Below are 24,448 nucleotides of genomic sequence, written 5' to 3' on the forward strand. Positions count from 1 at the left end.
AGCTGACGTAGGCACACTCCGAGTTTGGACCAGGACATCGGCGCAATCGACTTATGTAACCGCTGTTTTTCTTCCTTCCGTATTCTCTCAATCACCCAGTGCCACAACAACCCCAGAGTGGGGCGTTATCGGCTCACTATGCAGAGACATCAGGCAGTAGCGAGCAGCTCTGGTGATTGCATCGCCATTCTTTAAGGACCAGGGATTTAATTAAGCCCAGTTGCCGGCTGCAACTTCTCTCTTCTTATTCGATTCTCTACAAACACATTCGTAATCCAACGGGATAGGACATCAGAAGAAAGAGTCCTTTAAAAGTTGTAAAACTATTTTAAAACTATTTATTATTAATGTGATCATTCTTATCATTCATTCGGCAACGTGTTTTTTTTAACCTAGGTTGTGTTCATGGGATAAAAAGTCGAACCTCTAACTAAGCTTTTTAACTTCAATGTAGCATTTCAGATAGTCCAGATAAAAGGAATAACTTCCCAACATAAGACAATCTGTCTTTCAATGTCCTAATAATGGCATAGATAATTGGTTGCCACCCACTTGAACATCGACAAAGCCTTCTTAATTAAACTTAATTAAACGTAAAATGTATAGCAGGTGATTGTCCGTGATTTGAATGTTTCATTTTATATACACAATCTTTAGAAAGAAACAATGAAGATTGAAAATTGATTTATAGAACGAAAATCCACAACGATGAAGTGACAATGAGCGACGGAGCAAAGATTTAGACTAGGTTCAGATATATTTAACGCTCTTTTAGATTAGGTTTGGATGTATTTAACGCTCTTTTAGACTATGTTCAGATGTGTGTAAAGCTCTTTTAGCCTAGGTTCTGATATGTGTAACAGTGTTTTCGAAACTGCCACCATTCCTTGTCAGCAACAGTAAAAAACGAGGACTCCAAGACAAAACAACTATACGAGGGTCGAAGTTGCACTTGAGAAACAGTGCCTCATACTTCCCCGTCAAGTCACTGAACACGCCTCGCTCATAGCACGCTACGGTTTCACCGCGGCGGTCATGACTCGGTAATCTGCGCAGTCCTACTCACCCAGCGCTAACGAAGACACGGGCGCGTAAGGCCAAAGTCCGACACCCGGGAGCTCAAGGGTCCTTTACGGAGCGGGCGAGCTGCGGCGCGTCCTTCATCTTAATGGGCTACATTGTACGTTGCGGGGTGAAAAAATGTAAATAATATCGCAATCTCCAAGGACTGTAGGAAGTCTTCTAATGCATATAACAGGCAAAATCACTTGGTGATTCCTTTTTATTTATTTAGAGTATTTGAAAATAAATGTAGACTATCGAGGTTAGGTTGCTGAAGGGAAATGCAACAGCATTACTATAGTGGCTCCGCCCTCTTTACGGTGAGGGCGCGCGCTGATGTATAGAACTTCGCTCGTGTCGAATGCTGCTCTCTACAGGTTCGCGAGAGCCCAAACTTTTTAAGCGACTGCTGAGATTATTTTGCTGTGAGCAAGCATATGGTGGTCCCTGGAGATGTTTAACTTGCTGGTAGCCTCCTGTTGTGCGCCATTTGAATAAACATATTTCTTAGAGGTATATCCTGTTCTGTTTTTGTAGTGACTACTTGGTGTATATTTAGTACACAACGTTATTAAGAGTCCTATCAATTACGACAATTAAGTCAAAAATCACGTGTACCGTCACGTGTCAAAATATAGAGCGCAATCAGACAGAATTGATAAGATTTATTTTCTAACGTTTTACAGGAACAATATGCACAGTAAAAGTCATAACCAGACGCAGCTGTTTTTAGACCTCGGAGCAAACACTACACTTGGAGGTCTTTTCTTCAGTCTTAGAGTCGGTCTTTTTTCCCAGCGTACAACTGATGCATAAGTATCTGATTTTAATTGATATTTGTCCTCGATATGAGCTTAGGAGGGGATGGATAGAATGGTTGTGTTCAGAGCCGGGACGTTCATATCATTAGAGCTTTGTAAACAGTAGGTATTAATGTTAATTTTAATTAATGTTAATATTATTTAATAACAGCATTAACGGTGCCTTTGTTTGTGTCTAGAAAGTTTAGAAAGAAGTTTTTATTATTAAAAAAAAAATTTAGTTTTATTATTATTATTATTCAACCATTCATTACAATAATGATTTGCCAACGGTGTCCTGACTTTGGGAGCCACAGAGCATTGATAAGCAGACTAGTCACTTTATACAACAGAGTTAAATGCCTGGTGTCAGGCCACAGTGATGGACTTTGACAACCCTCTCATTTACAACCTGATCAACAGCCAGGAAAAGCTGCTCAGTCCAGTTAGCTTGTTAGTGATGAGCCATTATCTTTTTTTATTGGGAGGAACGTTATAATGTACAAATGACATACTAACGCAAACTAACTAAGGATTTTCAGTGTAATAAGTGGAATCATTGTGAGGCATGAAAGCAAAGGGATGAATTCTATGTTGGTGCTCCGAGAGCATCACAGTCTTCAGGCTGCAGCTCAGACTGGCATTTGTACAGGTTTCATGATTATTTGCTATAAACTTGACTCAACAGGCCTATTTTCAGTAGAAACTGTCAGCACTTTGATCGTATTGTGTTTAGAAATGTAGGCTCTCCACAGCTCATCCAAGTTATGACTTTCCTAAGATTGTTTTAATCATTCCTTCACTAAAAACAATTTACTGCTGTTGCTGGCAGTAGGTAACTTCAGTTTTAATAGGTCAGTTGTTTTGAAAGAGATGCTAAGTATATGTGAGCTGTACTTTGGAAAACACCTTTTCCCCAAACAGGACTTCGGCGATAACAGAGGGACAGTGCATAACAGATGCATATTTGGCCTTTTGCACATGCAGTGTGTAGTAAGCATACTGTAGTCCTGCCATAATCCCAGATCTTCAGTACAGTATCCACTCTGTGTTAAATATTTAAAAAACAGTGATCACATCATGGAAGAAAAGTGAATCGTACACACACACACACACACACACACACACACACACACACACACACACACACACACACACAGAGAGAGAGAGTGCATGAATGCTTCCATCCTTGAGACTGTTTCTTTTTTTTATTGCAATAATACATTTTTCTTTCCCATATACAGCTTTAATAGTCATAACAAAAAAGTGCTGAACATCGAGCATTAAGCACTGAATCAGTAGGGTGGGGCTAAACAAGCAAGCAAAAACCAAACAAATTATCCTTGTGAACAATATCTATACACACACACACACACACACACATTTCACTACAAGTTCATTCACTCGAAATATGAACTCACACTCATGCCAACACAAATAAAGATGACAATAGGAAAGGAACCCATTGTATCACAGTCATGTTAAAGGTTTCATTACAGCTTATTCACTTGTCAAAAGTGCCAGATCCTTGAACACTGTCTTCAGTACACACAGACACTTAAAGCAGACTTACCGAACATGAAAAACACATCAAGCTATACTCCAAAAAATAAAAACACATTCAAACAAAAACGGCAGTAATTATGTGCATTAGTCTGTGAAGTGTTGGAACATCTATGATGATACAAGATTGATTGGTAATGCATGAGAAATTATGAACAACATTGTAAAGGTAGCACTGTCATCAACTAGTGTTACCATAACACAATCAGGTGTGAAGATGTGGTTTGGAAATTAAAGTGATCACGTTCACACTACATAGAGCACTGCTCAGTTGTACTTCAGACATCAATAAGATTTCCTATCTAGATATTTCAGATGCTGCATGATATATATATATATATATATATATATATATATATATATATATATATATATATATATATATATATATATATATAAGTATGATATGTGTATATTACCACAGAGTAAATATATAATACAGGTTTGTTTCTGCTTCTCTCTGAATGATTTGGTACATCCACACATCTGAGTTGTTACTACACTGTTATATATGGTGTGCAAAAACGGCACAAAATCACAAGACACTACTGGGACTGACTGATACTGCAGTGGGGCAGGAGTAGCAGGAGCGCCTCGGCCTAGGCTAGCCCTCCTGCTGTGGTGAGCTGTGAAGGTCGGTCGTAGTTGCTATGGAACATGCAGAATGTGTTACAGGGCCAGTGGATAAGATGTCTGGCTCCTCCATCTGCTTTGCTACTGGTAGAAGCCACGATCTCTGGAGAGTGAGAGAGGAAGAGCGTGAATGGATTGCAGAGTGTACGTGTCGTGTGTTGCCATGTGCGTGCAACAAGACATTTGTGTGCTTTTATGGGAGAAAATGAAAAGATAAACTTGAAATAAATTTTCTATAGACGTTTCTTTGGGTATGCTTTATGCCCACTTTGCACGCTAGATGGCGACATCACGCCGTTCAGGCAGCGTCTCCCCCTCGCAATATTGGTGTAAGAGACAGCACGTGTAAAATAGCCTATTTCCCCATCACTGAGACAGTCGCAGTTACGTTTTGGTGTCGCTTTTCAGGGCAGTAATTAGAGCATACCGATAACTGGCCCATGTTCATCAAAGACGCTCAAATCTGGCGTAAAAGTTTATGAACAACTTTTTGCTGAGACTAAGAGACGGGAATATTTTTATTGTGGTCAAATCACTGAGAAGGTAGCCCCTATTCAAAAAATAAACGTGGTCTGCTTTTGAAAATGGATGTCTGATATTCGGTAGTAGTTGTTTACATCTCCAGTTTAGGCGGCTCAGTGGTGATAAACCTCTTATTGTTCAGCATCTTAGTAATACTGTAAAATACTCTGGAAGTAGGTACGATATGCACTTAAGTTTGACTGGGTTACGTGTGGTCTAATTTTCCGGTAAATATAAACTGGAATTTTGCAGCCTTATTTTTATGTAACTAGGTTCTTAATTTATTAGCATGTCTAAACAGAAAAATTTTAGAAGTTGTGTTATTCTCTGAGAGCATATTCTCTCGTGTTTGTGTTTCGATACAAGACACCTGTTTTACTTCTGAGCCGACACAATATTGGCTGAGTAGCTAAACGCTAGGCACTTTACTTTAGTTTGGCATATGTGGTTGCTTCTGCAACATCCATACAAGCTCTTGCTGTGATTTTATTATGATCACGAACGACCGCTTCCTTCTCGCCTCTAGTTAAAGCTATTTTTATTCTTGATTTATATTTTTATTTTCTTCTTGATTTGCTTCCTTTCAAGTCCATCTGTGCACGCATGGTTCCTGAATGTTTTAAGGTGACAGGTTTAGACATGAAGGTGCGTGTTTAGACCTTAAGGTGCGCGTTATATCAGTAAGGTCCATTTGAGCCGATTCATCAGTTCTGCTCAGATCACCGCTGTGCTCGTTTGATGTTTGTAAACCGATGCAAAGTCATTCATTCATTCCGACTCATTCGTGCTGACTCCGCGCTCGTTCCTAAGCAGTGTTCATGAATAAGGACCATTATTCAATTTGTGAAAAATACCACCTGTGGAAAACTGTTGCAGGTTGACAGAATTCTATAAGCAGGTACAGACTGCTACACACTTCTATAGACCAAAACAAATTGCAAAATACTTCTACAGTCTTAAGTACACTAGATTCAGGGCTCTGTCTGTTTGGTCTTAGAGTTTAGTTAGTGAAGGATTTGCCAACTTTATAGGTTCGTCTAGGGAAACTACTCTAGCATTACTGCATGATGAACTTACCCACTCTTACCATCACTGGCAATGCACACAGGGATCTTAAACCCGGATATGATTGTTGTCATGCAGCCTGATGGTTGTGAAATTAAAAATAAAAAGTGCATTTAATATTCTTCTGGCTTTTCATTCCACTCAAGATGGAAGAGTATTAGCAGAAGTGCCAGTGTTGTTGGTCCATGATGGCGCTAACAGATGACATGTGAGAGAGGATGGCCAAACTTACGCTCCCTCATCTCGGAGCAGAGAGAGGAACTTGCTGACGCGGTACTCCTGGTCCATCTGGAGTGAAGAAAACAAACAAACTACATTATCACACTGTTGCCGTGCTGCCTGAGACGTGTGCTATGCATGTGCTGTTTCCCTGGGACTGTATGTCTGTCTGCAACCAATCATCCATGCAACTTGTGTCCTTGAATGCGTTTTGTTTTTTAGTGCATGTTTAGTAGTTATATGTTGAGAAGTATATATGACAGGTTGTCAATGTTGCATGGAAATTACATTAATCCCCCCCCCCCAAAAAAAAATAAATTAATAAGAGTCAGCGTACATGTTAAACGTCTTAACAAATGTTTGGTAAATAGCACTGTGCCTCTGGGCTTCGAAGCTTCTGGGTTCAGGGTTGTTTATCAGATGTAAAGCAAAGCAGCTCACCTGCAGAGACATTTCAATAAGCATGAGGAGCTTCTTAATGCCAATCCACACCCTCTTTCCCTTCACCTGCTGGGCGATGGTTGCCCTCTCAGTGTCCGAGAAGCTCCCCAACAGCTGTCAAACAACACAAACCCATCACCTGCAAGGTCTATCAGGAGGTGAAGGGTTCAAACCAAAACTGCCAAGACTGTGAGGGAGACCAAAGACATTCATTGCATTTAGCTGATACTTTTATTCCTCACGTGGACGTGACATACAACAGCCTCTCATGTGCACCAAACTCTGTCTCTGTGCTTTAGGCTTGTATTGCACTATGATCATGAAAAGGCCCAATACATTTGAAAGGCATTTACTGAGATAAGTTTACTCTTTATTCACTAAATCAAGGTTAGAGTGCCCCAGCCAAGCTGAGATGTACTGATTCTGGGCTTCACCTCAAGAGCTTCTACCAGGTGCTCTCCACTCGAGATGTTTGGTATGTGGATGGTGGTACTGAAGGCATCCAACATCTCCATCTCCTGGAGTACATCCTTACGGCTGGTGGTGCCAATGATGAGGAGCTTACGGCCCTGTACGTACGTGTACACACATACACACACGTTATTGCAGTACAAATGCTTCCCAATCGGTCAATACTATAGAGCTATCCAACCCCTGCAGTAAGAGACAGAAACAACACGCACAAAACTAACAACAAAAACTGTACTGCATAAAAACACACAATAGCAAACCCCACTGTAAGAACATGAACACACACACTCACACACACACAAAATAGTAAACCCCACTGTATGAACACACACATGAGGAGGTGCCTTCTTCAGGAGAACAAGCAGTGCTTGTAGAACCAGATTGGAGAAACGAGGTCCGATTGGAACATAATCTGTGGATAAATCACAGGAGGAATTATTAATATTACAGGAAACGTGACCGTCAGTCATGTAACTGTTTATTTGGTGAAACACACAAGACCTCACCCAGCAGTCTCTCAATATCGTCCACCACCACACAGCTGAGCTGTGACTTATACGCATCATCAAAGATCTGGAAGGAGAGATGAACAGATGTACACCACACAATAAAGAAATGTTACTCCCCCCACTGCAATATAACGCTCATATGTCCACAGGAAGTGACGACGTGATTGAGATGTACCATTCAGACTACGACCGACTGACCTTCTTGATGGCCTGGCACTTGGAGATTTCAGAATGGCCAATCATCTTGTCAGGAGAGCAGATCTTGATGAAGGGAAACTGGGAATCCTCTGCGATCTTGGCAGCCAAGGCAGTCTTTCCAGTGTGTGGAGGTCCTGCAGCAAACAGATCGAAAACAAATTCACATAACACGTACATTCTGCAATATGTTGAAACACCAAAATGAGATATTTCTAGGAGTTATTTGAAATGTCCGATCTGGCTGACCCTCCAGGAGCACTGCCACCAAAGGTGTACGGTCACTGTTCTGGGTCTGCTGCACGAGCAGCTCCCCGTCATCCAGCACCCGGGTTACAGCATCCCCCCATTTAATAATGCCATTCATTATGTAGCTGGCGTAGTCCTCTTGATTGGTACCAAAGGCCTTACAGGACAGAACAGAGGTTCAGAACAAAAACAAAGAACTGGAAACAATATTCCATTGCGACTCCCTTGAAAACCACTTTGATGTTTAAGTAAGAGAGTCTTGATAGCTATTATACAGGAGTGTAACGAAATTTCATCGGCAGCCTTCTTGATGCAGTAAAGCACGCATTTGGAGATTTATGTGGATGGCAGAATGTGCAGCAAGAGAGCAGATTGCAGTCTTTCACGATTAAAGTGCAATGGGAAAACAAAGGAAACCCAAAGCAACTGAGTGGCTGCTACTTACAGGTTTGATGTCATTGTTGAGCGAGCCCATGAAGTCTGCTCTGCTGACCTGGAGCTTCTCCGCTTTCTCCAGGTCGACCTCCACTGTGGCTGTAGCCTGTGGCACAGCAGATCAGGTTTAGCCACGTGGATGCTCAAAACCTCAACACACTTTCTGATTCACTTTTTACAAACACTTCATAAAACAGAAAGAGAGAGAGAAACAGTGAGAATGACCAAAGGAAGTCGAGCACATTCTAAGAATGAAGAAAAGTCCATCTACATAAGAGGCGGCCCTCCGGGGGTCTGATGACCTACAACCATACGGAGTTTAGCTCCTACCACAGTCTCACACACCTAATGCAGCTAATCTCTGCCTTTGGTAGGAAGTTACTCTTATACCCAGGTGTAGATGAATATTGAATACATCAAAACTATGAAGGAACACATTTGTATTATGTAGCAAATAAAAGTATTAAACCAGAACATGTTTTATACTTTAGATTCTTCAAAGTAGCCATGTTTTGCTTTGATGACAGCCTCATGAGGTAGCCACCTGGAATGGTTTTCCCAACAGTCCTGAAGGAGTTCCCAGAGGTGTTGAGCACTTGTTGGCTGCTTTTACTTCACTCTGCATTCCAACTCATCTCCAACCATCTCAGCTGGGTTTAGGTCGGGTGATGGTGGAGGCCAGGTTATATGACACAGCACTCCAACACTAACTCACATAGAATGGAGGTGTGTTTGGGGTCATTGTCCTGTTGAAAAAGAAATGATGGTCCTACTAAGTGCAAACCAGATGGGATGGCGTGTCACTGCAGAATGTTGTGGTAACCATGCTGGTTATGTGTGCCTTGAATTTTGACTGAATCACCAACAGTGTCACCAGCACCTCCATGCCATCACACCTCCTCCATGCTTCACGGCGAGGACCACACATGTAGAAACCGTCCACTTGACTTTTTTGCATCTCATGCAGTCTCCTCTGAACAGTTGAAGTTGAGATGTGTCTGCTGCTTGACCTCTGTGAAGCACATACATGGGCTCTAATCTGAGATGCTGTTAATTTGCGGTTTCTCTAAAGAACTTCTGTGCAGCAGAGGAAACTCTTGCTCTTCCTTTCCTGGGGCAGTCCTCATGAGAGCCAGTTTCATCATAGCTTTTTATGGCTTTCATGACTGCATCTCGGGATACATTCAAAATGTTGTGGATTGACTGACCTTCAGGTCTTAAAGTAATGATTCTGTTGCTTCCCTTTACTTAGTTGAGTGGTTCTTTCCATAAATATGACTTAGAACAGTATAGAGAAGTGTGTATGAGCCCAACCTCTGCACAACACAACTGATGGTCTCAAACGTGTTAAGAAACCAAGAAATTCCACAAATTAACTCTCAACAAGGCAGAGCTGTTAATTGAAAACCATTCCAGGTGACTGCTTCATTGAGCTGACTGAGCGAATGCAGAACTGTGATTAGAGCAAAAAGGTGGCTACGTTGAAAAATAGAAAGTATAAAACATACTCCAGTTTGTTTTGGACACTTTTTTATGGAATACATAATTCCATATACGTTCCTTCAGTTTTGATGTCTTCAATATTAATCTACATTGTAGAAAATAATAAAGAAAAAGCAATGCATGAGAAGGTGTCCCCAAACCGTGGACTGGTACTATCAGATCTACACATCTCCCACCATCAGTTCTTAGGTTTTTGCATGGCGAACTTGTGTGCTTGGCCTGCTGCCCAGCAGGGCATGGCGCATGGCGAGACACACACCTTGATGTGACGGTTCATGGCCGTGGACTGGGCAGCGCGCACCAGGCCCTCCAGCTCCGCCCCGCTGTAGTTCTTGGTCTCGGCCGCCAGCTCCTTTAGGTCCACGTCAACAGCCAGCAGATTGAACTCCCGCATCTTAGCCGTGTGGATACTCAGGATCTGGACACGCCCTTTCTCGTCTGGCAAGCCTGGGCGGAGAAGAGGGGGTGAGAAGAAATATGTGATGCATGAAGTAGATGCATGAAAGTGAAACAGTTTGTTCTGTAAAAATGGAGAGGAGAACTGAGATCTTACCAATCTCCATTTTCACTTCAAATCTGCCAGGTCTCATCAAAGCATCGTCTATGAGATCTGGCCTGTTGGTCATGCCTGTACACAAATGAGGGAGACGGTGAGGACTTTGTGTGAGCTCAGAGATATGGAGGCTGGTTGGATCCAGTGCAACACAGTGCAGTGCAGACACAGAGCTGTAATGCAGTGAGGTTCACTCCAATACAGTTCAGTGTTATTCAGGACAAGGTTTCAGAAGCAAATTGATGTTCTGTGATGTTTGGTGATGTTCGGTGTCATGCAGGGCCATACAGTGATGTGCAGTGTAGTGCAGGGCCATACAGTGATGTGCAGTGTAGTGCAGGGCCATACAGTGATGTGCCGTGTAGTGCAGGGCCATACAGTGATGTGCCGTGCAGGGCCATACAGTGATGTGCCGTGCAGGGCCGTGCAGGGCCATACAGTGATGTGCAGTGTAGTGCAGGGCCATACAGTGATGTGCCGTGCAGGGCCATACAGTGATGTGCCGTGCAGGGCCGTGCAGGGCCATACAGTGATGTGCAGTGTAGTGCAGGGCCATACAGTGATGTGCCGTGCAGGGCCATACAGTGATGTGCCGTGCAGGGCCATACAGTGATGTGCAGTGTAGTGCAGGGCCATACAGTGATGTGCAGTGTAGTGCAGGGCCATACAGTGATGTGCAGTGTAGTGCAGGGCCATACAGTGATGTGCAGTGTAGTGCAGGGCCATACAGTGATGTGCAGTGTAGTGCAGGGCCATACAGTGATGTGCAGTGTAGTGCAGGGCCATACAGTGATGTGCAGTGTAGTGCAGGGCCATACCTATGACAAGGATGTTGTTGAGCTGCTCGACCCCGTCGATCTTTGACAGCAGCTGGTTCACTACAGTGTCATGCACGCCAGTGCTGCTGGCCCCTGTGCCACGCTGTTTACAGATGGCATCCAACTCATCAAAGATAATGATGTGCAGACCACTGTTAGCACCCAGCTTACATAAAGAGAGTAAAAAAGAGAAAGTTACATTTTTGTTTATTACTCCAATTAGAAAGAATAAAGAGGGAATGAAGGCCATGTGAGTTGTGTGAGGGCGAGTGAGGTTGCATGAATGTAAGGATGAATGAATGTAAAGTTATGAGAGGTGTGTGGCTTTGTGAATGTGTATGAGGGTGAGTGAGGTTGAGGTTGTGTGTGTGTGAGGGTGAAGTTGTGTGAGGTTGAATGAGGAAGTGTAAGTGTGTTTGAGGGTCAAGTTGTGTAATTGCATGTGAGGTGTGTGCGTGAGGTTGCGCCTGTGGTCCCTCACTCTCTTCTGTTCATCCTCAGCATCTGCAAACAGCTTCCTGATGTTGGCCTCCGATTCACCCACGTACTTGTTGAGGATCTCTGGACCATTGACAACCTTTGGTTCACGCGCATTCAGCATCTTCCCAATCTGCCTGGCCATCAGAGTCTTACCACAGCCTGGAGGCCCAAAGAGCAGTATGCCCTTCACGTGTTTACAGCCTGCGGGTCACAGGGAGTAAAGCTGGTGGGAATACTGCACGTTCAGGACCCTGTACAACAAGATCCCAACTGAGTACAACTTGAGCAATTGAGGTTTAAGGGGCTTAGGGGCCCAACAGTGGCAACTTGGTGGGACTTGAACCAGCAACCTTCCAATTACAAGTCAAGTAACAAGTCACCTTAACCACTGAGTTACCACGGCTCTAGACTTCTCAAATTTGTGTTTGTGAAATTTCTGAATACAATTTAAACTGGTAAATGTGGCATGTCTGCTCAAATCACAACCAGTGTAATAATGAATTGTATAGATGGTTCATGTCTGAAGGTGCACACCCATTTGTTCCACTATATCTGGAGGGAAGACTCGAGATGCAAAAGCCCTCCGGAAGATGTCGGAGAACTCCTTGTCCAGACCACCGATGCCCATACGTTCAAAGTTCCAGTCAGGGTTAATAATGGTCTGACGCGCCTCTTTGGTTTTGGCCTTCCCTGATGAGCAAAGACGAAGCGTAATACTCCATTAAAAAACTGAAAAATCAATGATGTTCTAAATGTTCATAAAACAAAATAGGTTACACTCACCAACCAGAGTGAGAGAAGAACTCTCTGCCTTTTCAAAGATCACCTGACTGTTTCCCACTAGCAAACCAATCTCAATCTACACGGCGGGGTGTCGGTGAAAGACAAACAAATAGATGGTCTGAGTGGGATTTGTTTAAACAAGGGTTTTAATTGTCTTTTTTACCAACAAATATTAAAGTGCCACTCTGTGTTAAGAAGACCAGTATATAAAATTTACAGCAAGAGTGTAGTACATGCCGTTTGACAACGGATAACCCAACCACACAGCCCAGGACTGGGTGAATGCTAATTACAGCTAACGTTCTCAACAGCTACAGAAATGAAGGGAAACCTTCTGTTTCTTGCCCGATGCTGGCTCTCCTTTCAGAATGCTGGGGTCCATAGCCTCTATGTCCTTAACCACCAGGCCAAAGAGTTTATCACAGAAACTGAAAACCAGCTGAAAAAGAGCACAGGCAGGCCAAGCACACACAATCAGCCATCACCATCTAGACCACCGTTCGTGTTTATTGCAATGTTGCAGTTGTTCTCGCACTGATCTGCTAAGTCAAACTCCTGGGTACTGTGTACATCTGCTGAATAGATTGCATCCAGCATGTCCAAAGCGCTGCTTTTTTCAGCAGTGTAAGAGGAAAAAAAACAAAAACAGATTCAAAATCCATTTGAAGTGAGTGTTTACCTGCTGCCCCACAGAAAAGGCCTGGTTGTTGAACTGCTGAATAAACTCACTAGCCATCTTGTCCGAGTCGTAAGGACTGGAGTCGGTGCTTTTCTTCTGCAGGAAGTCTATCTCGATCGTCATAGCACCAATGCACTGCTTCGACTTATCAAAATTGTAGTTGGACACTAACAGGTGGAACAGCAGCCGTTTGAGTGGGAAACACGTAGAGAGCGAACAGATACATGTGCTGACGGTTGGCTCTTAGAACACATTTTACTGCTTAAAGGGCTAAAGTCTGATACTGGTTTAGCAGATTACGTTTTAGAATTATTTATAACAGATCATTTAAGATAATTCTACACACCTTCAACTTCTTGTCCAATAGACAGACCAGCCCATTTTCTCTTTATGAAGGAGAGATGGAGTAAACAGATCAGTGTGCCCATTACAGACTATTCAGAGAGCTTTAATCAGACAGTTCAGCTGTTCGAGATATGCCCCCTGTAGACCGCTCCCATTCTTCAGCTGCTTGTGGGCTATAATGTGATCTGATGTGCACAGCCTGTCTGTCCTCTGGAGAAACACAGCTCTACACTGTAGAACTGGACAGTTATTGAATTATTTGTTCAAACCTGTAATGTGTGTTAATAACTCACTAAAAAAACTTACTCTAGGGTCAGCTGCTTAAAAATGGCTTCTCTGCATGAGTGAACCCAGACTCACCTGCGGCAGACTGAAGGCGATGGTTCCTGGCGCCACCGTGTGGTGGCACTTCACTGTAAACACAAACTTATGGGTGGGCGTGGTCTTGACAGTCACATGCCTGCAGGGGGGCAGGACCAACAGGTCACACTTGGAGGTCTGCAGAGGCTGTGAGGCGATCAATGGGTAGCACATTTCATTTCAGTATGTAAAACGTGTGTGTGTGTGTGTGTGTGTGTGTGTGTGTGTGTGTGTGTGAAATATCACTCTGAGTCTGAAATTTCAAAGTGCTATACATAAGGAACATTAAAGCTCATATGATGATAAAGTATAAAAAATTAATACAAATTCTGAAATATAAAATACAATAAAGTAAAAATACTAAACTAAATACGAGACAGTCTCAACGGACTCAAGCATCTTTTTGATCAAGATTTTAAAAACCTTCATAAGGGTTTTATTCCTAATAATCTCTGGAATATGATTCCAGAGTACAAAAGGTATACAAGTAAAGCCTTCTCTACCAGCAAGTGCATGATGCCCCCACTCAGCAAAGTGAAGGGGACAGGACAAGCGAGATATAATGGAACTAGTCCATTAAGGACAAAAGACTTTGCAGTCAGTGGAAATCAGTGCAAACTGAGTGAACCGGAACGTGCAAATTATAGCATAGTACCCAGATGGGGGTAAAATATAATAAAACATAACAGAGAGGAGTGTGTACAGAGATACTGTTCCAATCAACTAAACGGTTTCCTCTGCCATTCCTACAATGTCATAACTGAAGGGAATGTGGACCAAAATAATTTTGATTAAAGATTAACATGAGATTACCACGCATGACAAAATGCCAAACATTATTTTGATCCTCTACAGAATGTCAACAGGAAGTACAAACAGGGACTATTTCAAATCAGCTAAAAGAACAAGTTTATTCATTTACAAGAAAATATATAAAATACACATAAAAAAAAATCCATAACAATTACAGTTTTGCTGCATATACACATATACAGTTGTGCACACACACACACACACACCACGCACACGCACACGCGCACACACGCGCACGCACACGCACACACACGCACACACACGCGCACACACCACACACGCACACACACGCACACACACGCACACACACGCACACACACGCACACACACGCACACACACGCACACACACGCACACACAGTGTATTGTAGGGCAGACTGCAGCAGGGGAAGGAGACTGCGGCAGCCTGATTCAGCAGTCCAAGAACATTCTAACCCTCTCATTCTCACACACACACAACACAGGCACACTCACCACAGGCACACTCACCACAGGCACACTCACCACAGGCACACTCACCACAGGCACACTCACCACAGGCACACACACCACAGGCACACACACACTCACACACACTCAGAACGCAGCCTCCGATCATGACTACGATGTCATTTTCCCATCAGTTCATTTATAACACAGCCACTAGAGTCATTACTCACACTAAATTCTCATATAGCATTCCATATACAATTCTCCTTCTCACCTCCAAAGCCCTACATGGCTGTTCCCCTGATAACCATGGCAAACTGTTCCATCCCTATACCTGACCATCTGGGTCCTAGACTTAGACTGTCTTCCACACATACACACAAACACACAAACCTATGTACTCAAATTCCTATTCGCACTACAGTTCTTCACACCCCAAGGCCTGTAAAAACTCCATCCGTTATTTACAGCCACTTAGACTTAAACACATTTTCAGTGAGAATGAAGACTTCCTCTAGAAAGACATGGAAATGTGTGATTAACTTCATAACCGGGTTTCCTGAGGAAGTCATAGATGACGCCTTCACTCGTGTCTTACCTGTTCGGAGTAGACGCACTGACCTACAAACAATCTGCTGTTAAGACTACAAGAATTCCCTTGGTGATGGCTTATCATCCTACAAATACAACAGTTGCTGATATACTTCAACACTTCATGATCCTCCAGAATTCTCCTTTAAATCTCCTACAGACATCAATGACATGCTCATCAAGAGTAAGAGAAATGATCATTCAAATAGTGGTTGTGGTACTGTAGCCTGCAGCATGTACATTTATTAACGCAGTCACTAAAATAACTGGCACAAAAGGATCAGTTGTCATCCCCCATTCCTCCTCATGCATCACTGTGGGAGTTTGTATACTGTATTACTTGTGAGAGATGTAGCTTTATATTGGAGAAACCAAGAGAAGATTTGCTGATGGGTAAGGAGTTGCTGTTTCCTGTGGTGAGGCATTTTAATACTAATGGACACTACATTAATGACATATCTGTTTGCATTGCCAGTTGTTGCTATGGTAGCAATTAAATTAGGAAACTCAAAGAAAAACTCCTCCTACTACTAATTCAGAAGCACTTTGCTTGCACAGCTAATGAAGGACCTCTATCTAAATGTCCTGTTTCTCTGGAAACTCATATGTACTTCCATTTTGAATCCATCACACACACACACACACACACACACACACAATACATACAAACACAATCTTAACCTCTACATCTGATTGCACAATGACTATATAATGTTTGTTATATTTACTTTATAAATAACATTTATTTTTTATTCATTTTAAGATCATCATGTTCATGATGCTGCCAAATTGGGCACCTCACCCCACCCAAAAAAAAAAAATAATTCCACTGGAAATATATAATATAATCTGGCTATAATAAATATTCAATACATATCCTAGCCCTTATGCTAATTCAGAGGTGGAAATGCAAATAATGCTGGGTCATTCTCCAATCTAGAGTACTATATCAGTGCAGTATGCACATCAATGTCATTAATGTTAGCAGTTCAGTTGCCATGGAATGAGCATGACAAATACCAACAAAGCAGCTGGATGCTTCTTTGGAATAAAAATGCACTTATTTAAAGAATATATGAGTGAGAATCAATGAGTGACCTATGAAATATATGTGAGATTTTCCATTAATGCTTTAATGAGTATCACAGCATTGTGCAATTTAATAGAATTGTGGTTGAGGGGTGTGGTTTCATAGACTGCGTCTGTGAGCTGCGGTTTTATGATGGGTCTGACAGAACTATACAGTGTTCCCCAGATCCTCTGCAGTGGTGTGACTCTAGAGGACTGGTTACTCACTGGCCAGACTTCAGGTCCTTCTCGCTCACCACTGCGCAGTTGGTCAGGGACAGCTCGTCTGTTGGGCATCGCGCCGCCTGCATTGTCTGATGTAGAGAGACAGAAAAGAAGAGATTAAGAGAAAGTGTTGGAGAAAGAATGGCTTGCATGTTGAAATACAAGGCAGGGCTTTTTCTGACATTGTTAGTTTTTTCTTTTTTTGTTTCTATTGATGAGCATTTGCAGCTTTAGATGGGGTTTGGCCCATCCTCTTAATACTCTGTTTCACAGACAGGGTGGGTCCTGTGACTGTCAAGTTTTCAAATATACTGTCTCTCAATAAAGCATGAGGAGCTGGGGTGGGTGAGGCAGATCAAATGATTATCATTATTTAGTGGAAATGATGCCCACATCCTGTTTCTTAAATCCACTGGCTCTGAACTAAAAGCTTCTGCAGCCAGAAAGACAAGTAATGAACTCTTCAACAGAGAAACAAGGAAACCAGCACCAAAGAAAGAAAGTGAGAAAAATGTTTATAATGTTTTTGACAGCCAAAAAGAGTAGCAGACAGCAAACCCAGCCAAAAGACCCAGAAAGTGAACGACACCATGAAACAGTGCTAAAAATGCCAATGCACTGTACAAAGAAATGCAGTTTATTAAAGGCTGAGAAAAACACAGTAAAATAAAACAAAACAGCACACAGAGCAACCAGAAGCCTAGCAGGCAGTGGCTCCAGCACACAAAAATATAAAGCAGCCAGAAACCTAGCAGGCAGTGTCTCCAGCAGACAAATAAACAGAGCAGCCAGAAGCCTAGCAGGCAGTGGCTCCAGCACATAGACCAACACACACAGGTCAAGTGTTTGAAGCAGGAGAACTCTGTAGGAGGTCTGGTGACTATCAGTTGAGGTTCTATTTGCTTTCATATTAACACACTACCTGCATGTGACTAAAAAAAGCATCCTGTACTGGGATATAATGCGTTCTATTTCAATACGTATTTCAAATGACCATCACTGGTATGCTAAGGGTAGTTTTTAGGTCAGTCGACTAGCAGGAATAAACTTTGATTAAATATAGTCTTTCATTTGGTTTACTGAGGTGGACATGCACTATATTAGTTGATAAGGGTCTTACCAGCATACCTGTACTGGTCTCTCCAAAACACAAACAAACATTTTAGAGAGTAATTTCACATCATGTAATTTGGGACATGTTTTAGAAGAGGATTTCTCAGATACTGGTAAAACATCCACAAACCAGGGCAAAGGTTAGGGTTAAGACTAGGTATAGGGTTAGGTTAGGGTTAGGACTAGGGATAGGGTTAGGACTAGGGATAGGGTTAAGACTAGGTTAGGGTTAGGTTAGGGTTAGGACTAGGGATAGGGTTAGGTTAGGGTTAAGACTAGGGATAGGGTTAGGTTAGGGTTAAGACTAGCCTGAATGGAAGCTGTGTGGACTTTCTCTAATAGTAAAATTTCACCTTGACAGACAAGAAATAGGATAATCTTTAAACTGCGGTCAAAGAATCACAGAATTGTGGATGTTGTAATGTTATGGCCCTTGACACCAAACAGGCCAAACCATGTTTCATACACACATTGTCTGATGTTATTTGTGATCTCAGCAGTGCATGCGCACACACACATGCACGACTGCAGTGCACTCAGACACTGCAGGCCAGAGAGAAGCCGAATCCCCTGAGAGAACAGGTGTACTAGCTTCAGGGGTCACGTCATCCGACCTCTTCTGCCTCTTTATGGTAAACCATAAGCCTCACGTGTCTTCGTACCCCCCTCACCCCATGCTCTGTCTCATCACACACAGCTCCATGTCTGTCTCCAACACGAACACTAAACCTGCCATCTAAAGAGACAGCATTCATTCACATATCTACTACAATTTGTGGTTTTGCACTGTGAGCAAGGAAAAGAAAATTCCAGAGTTCTGAAGCACAGGTGAGTATGCAGGACAAACGATCACACTCTGCAAATTCATCTCAAAGCAAGAACAGGATGATTCACAGTGTATATTTTTTGCATGAGAGGAAAAGAAATCTGTGTAGTACCTAAATGAATGATGCTCTTAACCTACTAAAATAATGCAATTCTCTGTCTAAAAGAATGGAGCACTCACACTGTGACAGTAAAAGACCACCACCACCAAATAAATAAACAAAGTAAAACAAAGTTCTCTCCCTCTCTAAAATAATATATGCTTCCTTTCTCTAGCAGTAAAATAATGTAACATTCTTTCTGACAGTAAATTTATGTGTAATTAACAAGTAATAAACACATCTGTGTATGTTAAAAAAAAGCTGATACCTGTCTGTAAAGCGTCATTGAGTCTGAGAAAGGCACCATACAAATGTAAATAATAATAATAATAATAATAATAATAATCAGCATTTTTTCTCTACCAGTACAATAACAGTACTTTCTCTCTGGCAGGAAATTAATGTACTCCCTCTGGCAGTAAAGTAACAGTATTTTGTCTTTGGCTGGACTCCATCTCTGATAGTAAAATAATGCAGTACTGTCTCTCCTCTGGGCAGTGGAATAGTGGTACTGGTACCAAGCAGAGGCCAAGCTGTCACCCTTCAGATCAACACTGGAGCGGCCAAGGCCGCTGCCAGATTAAACCGAGAAGACAAGCCCAGGCCTCAGTCACTGCAGTCAACAGTGGTGGTGAGCCCCATGTTGAGAAAGAATACATACCTTCCAAAATATAATGACCTTGATAACCAATGTAAGCACAAGGGAGGGGAAGAGGACATCAGACAGAGGGCTGAGAGCTAGAAATACAGAGACCTGGGGCAGGTGTGAACGTGGAGCAAGCAGGGGGGTGGGGCCGCTCATACTCAGCACAGTGTGGCAGAGGGCTGGGCGGAATGTGAGTTCACACGGGCACGGCGGGTTAAAAGGCTGCAGGCATCTTCAAGCTTTAAAACCATCAGCTCCTACTTAACTGGGGCAAATCAGAACAAATGAATCACATTTAATACTAGACTCCACCACTCCAAAAAGCTACAGGCTTTTATTTTTAAAGAGACATATACTGGAAATTTTCGAATGGGTGATGAGGTTTCAGAACCCAGCTTTTATTTCTATTAAATATACAGCACTTTGTGGCAGGTTCCTGGTCTCAGTGAGGTAAGAAGAGGAGAAACATTTCCTATCGAAACATCTAGCAAATCTAAAGTATCTGAAACACCGGCAGTCAAAGAGCAGGTCTGTGGCAGTCGAGCAGTAGCAGGGTTTCCTACTCCAGAGGTGCATTCCACAGAACTACTAAAGCATTTCACTGCCAGTTACATCATGTATGACCCTGTATGTGACAAATAAACTTTGAACTACTGCAGTATCCAGTATGAAAGTGTTATACACCTCATGTTGTACAGATTCATTTACCACAGAATTGAGTCTTTTCATCTGTTTGTGGATCAGTGAGCTTGCCAAACAAAAACATCTAACTCAGCTATTTCAGGCAACCCTGCCCTGCATATAATGATTCTGCTCATCAGGAGAGATGTTTACTCAGGCACCAGGAAAACCAAACGATCAGTGATACAGAGCAACACCAGCTCACTGCATTAAGGGTGGATCCAGTGATCTGCAGGACAAAAGCTTACTGCATTTAGGCTGGTTCCAGGGCAGGAACACTGCTTTAGTCTCTAGGCTGCATCCTTCCACATGAACCTTTATTAGTCAATATATTAGTCACAGAATACAAAACAAAAACACCAGTACTCCATCAGTAAAATCAGACATAGGAATAATATTTTACTGCTAATTTGAGGGTGTACCTGTCTAAATTATTATTCTGCTTTTACTAGATTGTCATCTTTAACCAACATACTGCAACAAGCACTTGAACTGAATATATTTCTCTTGTAAATGCAAGGACAACAAACATTGAACACAGCAAATAATGCTTTGTCCCTAATCTTAAACACCCATGAAATGCTATGCAGATTAGAGACCATTTCAAGCTTTTATTTTATGGATGAAAGTAGTTTCAGTGTATTTACTAAATAGTCATTGCCACATTTTCTTCTTCTACACCCATATTCCAAAAGGTATATATAGGCTCTTAAATAGTATAATAGACTGTAATCTAATTACTGGTGCTTTAAAAATAGTTATAACAGCACCAAGTGTCAAATACTGTGGGTAGTTTTTCAATGCTACTTTAATGTCTAATCACACAGTCTGACAAAACATTTAGGGTTAGGATTTTTGGAATATTTTAATTAATATTTTATATTATTTAGACAGAAACCACTATATCACAGAGCCTGTGCATGGCAATATAAGACCAGCATTACACTTAGACCTGTCATTTGTTCACTTATTTTACATAAGGCTACCAAATAGTTCGTATAGTAAAGTGGGTAACAATGTTACCAACCTTGTGGGGGACTGGGGTTCAAACACTGGATAAGTGTTCTGTACTATACCAACATGAGTGCTTGTGTAAGACTCTTATCACTGCATTTGCCTCTGCCTCTCTAAGATGCTTGAAATGTTTAGTTGCTCTTGATAAAAGCATCTTCCAAATGTGTAACCTTTAACAATTGACAGTAAATAAAAGTAAATAAAATCTAAATAAATAAATAGTTTATTTTTTTGGTGTAGTACAGGAAGTAGTGTAGTGTGGGGAATTGGATTTCAAACCGATTTAACTTAAACCCATGGGAGTAGCTAAGATCAGATTTAACTGGATGTGCGTCATGATAGTACCAAACAGAAGGATGTTATTCTCAGAGAAAAATAAAGTCTGTAAAAAACCTAACTGGCTCATCAGAAACCTTCTCCAGAAAATCCCACCCACACCGTTCTGTAATGAATCCATCTCTGCTCTCTGATTGGTTAACCACAGAAGCGCATTTGAAGGTCACTTCTTTACTTCCACTGTAAAACAGTACAGAAATATTCTAAAAAGGTATTAGACTATATCACATTCTGCTGCTAATGGAACATATCTTTGTTTTCTGAGATGAAGAGAGTAAATGAGTCATTGACTGTATCCTGTCTGGGAGCATGTTACTGTTCAAATATAGCTGCTCCAGGGATTAGTGATTACGCTGTTCTCTCTCTCCCTCTCCAAAAACATGCCGCTGGGGTGTTTTTAGGTTTTTTTTTAGTTTTTTGGGGGGTTGGGGACAGCAGATTATGTCAAATCGCATTCCAGCACAGGATTAAAAAAATATTGTCAGAAATAACAATCACACAATCTAACGAACCTCAGAGGTTCATGTTAAATGCTTCCTACTACAAAGAGCAAACTATAGGCTAACAGACAGCATTCCAGGACTTTATGTGCTCCATGTGTGGGAGGATGCCTCATTGCATTTTACAGAATCTGTGCCCAGGTTTATGTCTACACACAAGTAGACTGCAACAGCACAGTGAGATGAGCCACTTCTGCATCTGCACTCTCAGACTAGATCTCAGTGCCATCATGTTATGTCCTGAGAGTCAGCATAACCGAGGGTAACGTCCCTGTGTGCTCAGATGAACCTAGTTGTATTGAAAAGTAAGTTATAAAGCAGGCAGTGAGGCACTGTTGTGTAGATATGTGTCTTAACTGAGGCAACCTGCAGATAGTCCTGGAAGTAGATATATGACTCCAGTGGCTTAGAACAGCAGGACACCACAGCCTGGGTACACTGTGCCTACTCCCATAACTTATGCAGAGAGCCACAGACCAACACAAGCCAGCACGTCTTTGGGCTGTGTCAGCCCAATCTTACTCTACCAAGATGAAAGCATTGTCTGTAGTATTCATGGATTATCCGATTTGCCAACATAGAGTCTAATGCGACAGTTTAGTCTTCATGCCACTGTGTGCAAGCTGATACATTCAAGCCTTTTGATTTCCTATAACAGCTTCATACAGGGTATATTAAGTACACAACTTCTCTTAATATTTCATAGACATTTGTAGTGCTGCCTGTGCCTTGATGCCAACATCTATACAAAAATTATTTTAAAATGAGCCTCATTGCCATGCTAAAAACGGAGGCTAGTATAGTTTTCCTATAGAGTAATGACGATGTCCGTCTATATTTGGCTCGTGTCTTTTACATGGTTAAAAACGTTGCGCGCCTACGATTCTTATAGCTGCCATTAGCTCGTGCTTTAACCTTACCATTGTGTATTTTAAAAACGGGCAGGATTTTGTGAACGGTATGAGCACCACTATGTATCCATTTTGTGTCGTTGTAAATGTCTGATTAAGAACAGTAGGTACTAATGAGAACGTCGGAAAGCGACTGCGACATGATTAAACTTGGCTTTACGAGAGTGTCAAGGTTAGGCCTACGTCTAATAACCATTCAAATAACATTCATTATCAGCACAGTTGAGTTTAATAAAGAATCGAACCCTGTTCTGTTAATGAAAACACGGCGTTTTGCTGCAAGTCTGTTTAGCAGAGCAGCACAAGGCTGTATAGACGCCTCACCTTGCGCTAAAATAAGTAGGCTATAGCTTCACCTCTACTGACAGTAAGACACGGTCAATATTTTAACAATGCAGCAATCACATTTAAAATAAGATGCATAATTACTGAAGACAACTGATGTGTTGCTTTGCCAAACCTTAGAGTCCATAAATGCCATATCTTGTTCCGTCTCGGCGTATTATCAGCTATTAGAAGCGTATTAATAGTTAGTTTGCAACGTACGGATGTTACAAATAAAAACACATCGCCACAGCCTGTATTTGCTCTGCCGCACAGAGCTGCCAATTTTTATTGCAGCCGTTTTTGTGCTAGTCAGCCTATCTGTCCACCATGGCTATATAGCACAGACCAGCTCAGATGGCATACGCGCTAACCTACAGTCGAAAGGAAACTATAAGGAGGGGATTTAATGTAGCACTACCTCAGTTCTTGACACCCAGGTGTGCGGCGCCATGACAGAATATATTAAATTAGGAGTCTCTCTTACCCGGCCCGCCATCTTTGTCTATGGTGACGCTCCTCAAGCTCTGCAGTTCAGAGGCTCCGCGGATCAGCACCCACAAAGTGGACAGCGACACTCGGATGCACTGCGCATGCGCTGGAGGCATAGTGAAGTCGCTTGCTGCCATTCGCTATACGAAACTCAGATATTACTCAAAAAAAATAAACAATACAACGAATATACGAATATTTCAACTGGTCACGGTTTTTGGAACGTTATAGATTGGAATATAGTTATAAATCTAAACAGAGGGCAGTGTTATTAGTAACCGTAATCGCTGCTACTTTATCCTTATATCCTCCTAAAATACTGCACGGGACTATAGTTTTTCCATGTGCTCAGTTTTTTTTATACCCATAAACTAAAACAAAGTGTAATCCCAAATTCAATTAAGCACCTCCTTGAGTGATCCTTTTTTTTCAGCATTTTGTATAACGGTCATGGTTAGAGGACAAGAAACACGAGGGCACGCTCAGGAGGTCAGAATAACACCTCATTTGTGCCCACTATCCAGTTAGTTTAAATAAAAAGTAAAATCTAAATAGACTGCTTAAAAAAGAACATAAAAAAAAACAAAAACAAAAAAAACCCTTCAAACACTGCATCTTTTTTCAAGTCAATGTGAGCATACTTGTTTTCATATCAACTGTTACTGCACACCACTACATGGACCCCACTGGTGTGA

The 24,448-nt window shown here is 41.9% G+C and overlaps 2 protein-coding genes across 2 annotated transcripts in view; both read right to left on the reverse strand.

Moving 5' to 3' along the window:
• Positions 1-1,333, reverse strand: part of LOC113588782 (thyroid hormone receptor alpha-like) — a 31,129-nt gene extending 29,796 nt beyond the window's left edge. The window contains exon 1 of the mRNA XM_027028129.2: positions 1,067-1,333. The gene's annotated coding sequence lies outside the window, so the exon portion shown is untranslated. The remainder of the gene's footprint in view (positions 1-1,066) is intronic.
• Positions 1,334-3,810: 2,477 nt separating this feature from the next.
• Positions 3,811-24,358, reverse strand: nsfa (N-ethylmaleimide-sensitive factor a). Its single transcript, XM_027028124.2, has 21 exons — positions 23,749-24,358; positions 16,814-16,899; positions 13,686-13,785; positions 13,327-13,366; positions 12,981-13,147; positions 12,633-12,740; positions 12,302-12,377; positions 12,053-12,208; positions 11,520-11,719; positions 11,039-11,204; positions 10,221-10,295; positions 9,927-10,114; positions 8,175-8,270; positions 7,730-7,886; positions 7,484-7,617; positions 7,283-7,349; positions 7,109-7,188; positions 6,740-6,874; positions 6,306-6,419; positions 5,878-5,933; positions 3,811-4,161 (listed from the first exon to the last, which is right to left on the reverse strand). The coding sequence occupies exons 1-21, from the start codon at positions 23,758-23,760 to the stop codon at positions 4,140-4,142; spliced, it is 2,235 nt and encodes a 744-aa protein (XP_026883925.2). The 5' UTR covers positions 23,761-24,358; the 3' UTR covers positions 3,811-4,139.
• Positions 24,359-24,448: the final 90 nt, after the last annotated feature.

The sequence above is a fragment of the Electrophorus electricus genome, chromosome 1 (assembly GCF_013358815.1).
Source record: "Electrophorus electricus isolate fEleEle1 chromosome 1, fEleEle1.pri, whole genome shotgun sequence".
Classification (NCBI taxonomy): Eukaryota; Metazoa; Chordata; class Actinopteri; order Gymnotiformes; family Gymnotidae; genus Electrophorus; species Electrophorus electricus.

Excerpts from the sequence above, each read along its gene's own strand:
- nsfa (XM_027028124.2), bottom strand. Across the intron at positions 10,115-10,220 it reads TGAAGTGAAAATGGAGATTG|GCTTGCCAGACGAGAAAGGG; the intron begins GTAAGATCTCAG and ends TTCTCCGCCCAG. Across the intron at positions 4,162-5,877 it reads CTGCTCCGAGATGAGGGAGC|AGATCGTGGCTTCTACCAGT; the intron begins GTAAGTTTGGCC and ends CTCACTCTCCAG.